The sequence below is a fragment of the Cicer arietinum genome, chromosome 7 (genome assembly GCF_000331145.2).
Source record: "Cicer arietinum cultivar CDC Frontier isolate Library 1 chromosome 7, Cicar.CDCFrontier_v2.0, whole genome shotgun sequence".
Lineage (NCBI taxonomy): Eukaryota > Viridiplantae > Streptophyta > Magnoliopsida > Fabales > Fabaceae > Cicer > Cicer arietinum.
Window position 1 is genome coordinate 9,963,148 of NC_021166.2, and position 3,460 is coordinate 9,966,607.

At 37.4% G+C, this 3,460-nt stretch overlaps 1 protein-coding gene across 1 annotated transcript in view; it reads right to left on the reverse strand.

The window, feature by feature from the left end:
• LOC101514449 (uncharacterized) overlaps window positions 1-1,388 on the reverse strand; it is a 5,287-nt gene extending 3,899 nt beyond the window's left edge. The window contains 3 exon segments of the mRNA XM_073370957.1: window positions 12-102; window positions 216-878; window positions 909-1,388. Coding sequence (XP_073227058.1) covers window positions 12-102; window positions 216-878; window positions 909-1,388 — 1,234 coding nt within the window.
• Between the last annotated feature and the right edge of the window lie 2,072 nt (window positions 1,389-3,460).

Sequence of the window (3,460 nt, forward strand, 5' to 3'; positions counted from 1 at the left end):
TGATATCTGACCTCTACCACCAAATCCTCTACCTCGCTGCTGAAATGTTCCTGAACCCCTAACATAAGAATTTCCCCTCTGACGCACAGATGCAGAATGAGTCTGAGAAGATGCCAAAGTTGTTGGTGCTGATGCATAACTAGAGGATGGATGTGTCGTGTCAATATAGGACAATCCCTCCTGATGTGACCTATTTGGCCACATTGGTAGCACACCTTAGCATTACCATCTCTAGAACAATTACCGAAGTGAAACCTACCACAAGTAGAACATCGTGTAGCTGAAACACCAGAATGTCTCTGAGGGAAAGTGGATTGTGATGCTGCTCTAGAATCTGATCTACGAATCTGCATTGTCCCAGAAGACTGCCCACTATGACCACCCCTTTGAGACATGAGTCTTTGTTGCCCATGATAACCAAACATAGATCCACCACCGCGATTTGAATAGTTATTGTAAGATCCTTCAATCCTTTGCTTCTTATGTGAATCTTGTTTATTGCCTCTTTTTTCCTTCTGTCGTTGCTCAATCAAAAGGGCCAAACTCAAAACCTCAGCAAAAGTAGAACAATTCGACCCAACCACAGATCTAAATAAATAATCCTTCAATCCTCTAATGAACCTTTTAACACGCATCTCTTCAGTGATAGGATAAGGAGCATGTCTAGAGAGCTGTGTAAAACGAGCACTATACTCTGAAACTGTCATACCCTCTGTTTGCTCCAATCGCTCAAACTCATGAGCTAATCCATCTCTAACACTCTCTGGAAGAAAACGAGCCATGAACAACTGAGAGAACTCTCTCCATGCTAACGGTGGTGACCCCACTTGCCTACCACGTGACACTATATCAAACCAATCACGTGCCACGCCTATTAGCTGAAATGATGTCAGTTATACTGCTCTTACCTCAGAACAACCCAATGCTCTCCAAAGCCGTTCTAGACTATCAACGAATTGTTGTGGATTATTTGTCGCACTAGACCCAGAAAAAGTAGGGGGTTTAAGCTTCATGAAGTCTGGTAAAGTAACCTCAATACCCCTCGTTGCAGCAGTTGTCTGATGCTCAACTTGTCTAACCTTTTGTTGACCATTAACATTTTCATGCCTTTGATCACCCTCATGTTGTTGTCCGACGACAACCCCAACAAGTTGTTGCACAACCTGTTGTAATCCCTGCAGACCAGCAACAAACTCTTCCATGGCTGTATTTCCGCACCTCGTCCTAGGTACCTCAACATCAGCATTCAAACCACATCCGCCAACATTAGCTTTACGCCTGTTTCGAGCACGAACTGAAACACGACCTCGTTGACGAACGCCTTGAGCTTGAGAAATTGATTCATCAACAATTTCCCTTATAGTAGGATTCCTAGTCTTGGGTGGCATTCTCACCTATTTAAAGAACATTGATCAAAGATTGAATAAGACGACAAGAAATTGTGGAGATATGGTGATGATGAATTTAAACACAGATTCAGACAACAGATGAGACTCTCATAGAGTGCTAATAGCCCTTGCAGGTAAGTTGTGCCCGGGTACACAATTTACTAACAAGAATCTATTATCACCCTATGTTTGCAGCTATTAGGACCTATGATCGAGCTCTGATATCAACTCTGTCACGACCCAAAAATTTAATGTCGTGACCGGCGCACAAGCTATACTCCTAGCCTGGCAAGCCTATCAATTAACTTAACAATTAAACAACTAAATCGCTCTTTAACCGTTTAAAAATATATATATGCTTTTTCTCGAAATTTCGACAGAGTATCCTCTGTAACTTCAACATTCCCAAATTTTGTAAAATCACTGTTCAGCTTTCAATCCAGTCATAATTCAAATAACATAATCAAATTGCTTAATACACTTCTCAAAAAAACTAAATAGACTTTCTAGACTCCAAAATAGCTGCAATTACATAGACTCAACAAATGTTACAAAAATGGTCCTCGATCAAAGAGGCCTACCAAAAAAAGAAGTATGTTGAGACTTGAATCAAATAATAGATTCCTACTCAGCTGCTTGCGAATCTGAAAAAAATAAGCAACATAAAGGGGTAAGTCACAAAGACTTAGTGAGGAGACAACAACCACCATCAATTAGAAGGGAAACACAAAAGGCACGAATAAATGTTTAACCGCTTGACAGAAATATTAAAATCCAGTGAATAACGAAACGAAATCAAAATGAACAACCTTAAAATCATTATAAAAATCAAACAAGTAATAATACAAATTTTTTAGAACCAAGAGGCGGCTTTATCTCATTGATAGCCATTTCCTCATAAGGGTGGCCTTTCCCTTAGGGGCGGCTCCATCTAACGGATGGCCCTCTCCTCTCAATCCCGCAACGCATCATCACGTATCAATTAGGGAGCTTACATCACGTTGATAGTCATCTCCTCCTACGGATGACATTTCTCATAGGAGCAGCTCCATCTAACGGGTAACTCTCCTTAATCAACACGAGGTAACTAGGTGCACCTAACGCAGTTAACGATTTAATAACAATATCACCGATTTCCCCAAACGCGCATTTAAAATCATTTCATCGTAAATCATGGGGAAAAAAACATATTCAATCACATAACAATTCAAGATTTAAATACTTTAACTCATACGTAAATCAAATTAATAACATATTATATAAATTAAATAATTGACGAAATCGAGATAAAATTCAAAGGTTGTGTTCCCCAAAATTTTCAATAAATACTTTAATATAGAAAACAACAAAATAATAATAATAGCAGTATAAAAATATATGACGATGATCGTCGTCAACTCACAGTTATGGATAATCGTCTAAGTTTGCTCTCCAACAATTCTCAGAGTAGCCGGCAAGGTCTCAGTTGACAAATCTGAGTATTAAAAATATTTCCAAGAATTTAGAAAAATCTATTCTAAAGTTTAGCTAACTCTAGGAAACCATGAAAATCATTTAAATATACTCTAAGCACAAAATAATATTTTTACTCAAATCTACATTTTTCTATGAATTCATACTAGGATTAGAGTTGTGCATTTACCTCAATGAGTCTCAATAAACCACTCTCAAGAGATGGGTACCCTTTTCCTTCCTTAGAACACAAACCCTAACCCAAAAATCTCAACCAAAAGAATTTGTAGGAGTTTGAGAAATTAAGCTTGTGGGGATGTTAAATCTCTTTTAAGGATTGAGGGTTTGAGTAATAGAATGAGAAGAAGCAATGAGAAGGGAAGGAAAAGAAAGAAAGAAAAAAACAACAAAAAATGGAGGAGGGGGAGGGGGAATGCTTCCTGCCGAGAGGAAGAGAGAGAGAGGAAATGGGAAAAATGAATTTGAAAAAGAATGAGATGAGGTGGCAAAGGTTTGGTTTTATTTTATTATTATTATTATTATTATTATTATTATTATTATTATTATTATTATTATTATTATTATTATTATTATTATTATTATTATTATTATTATTATTA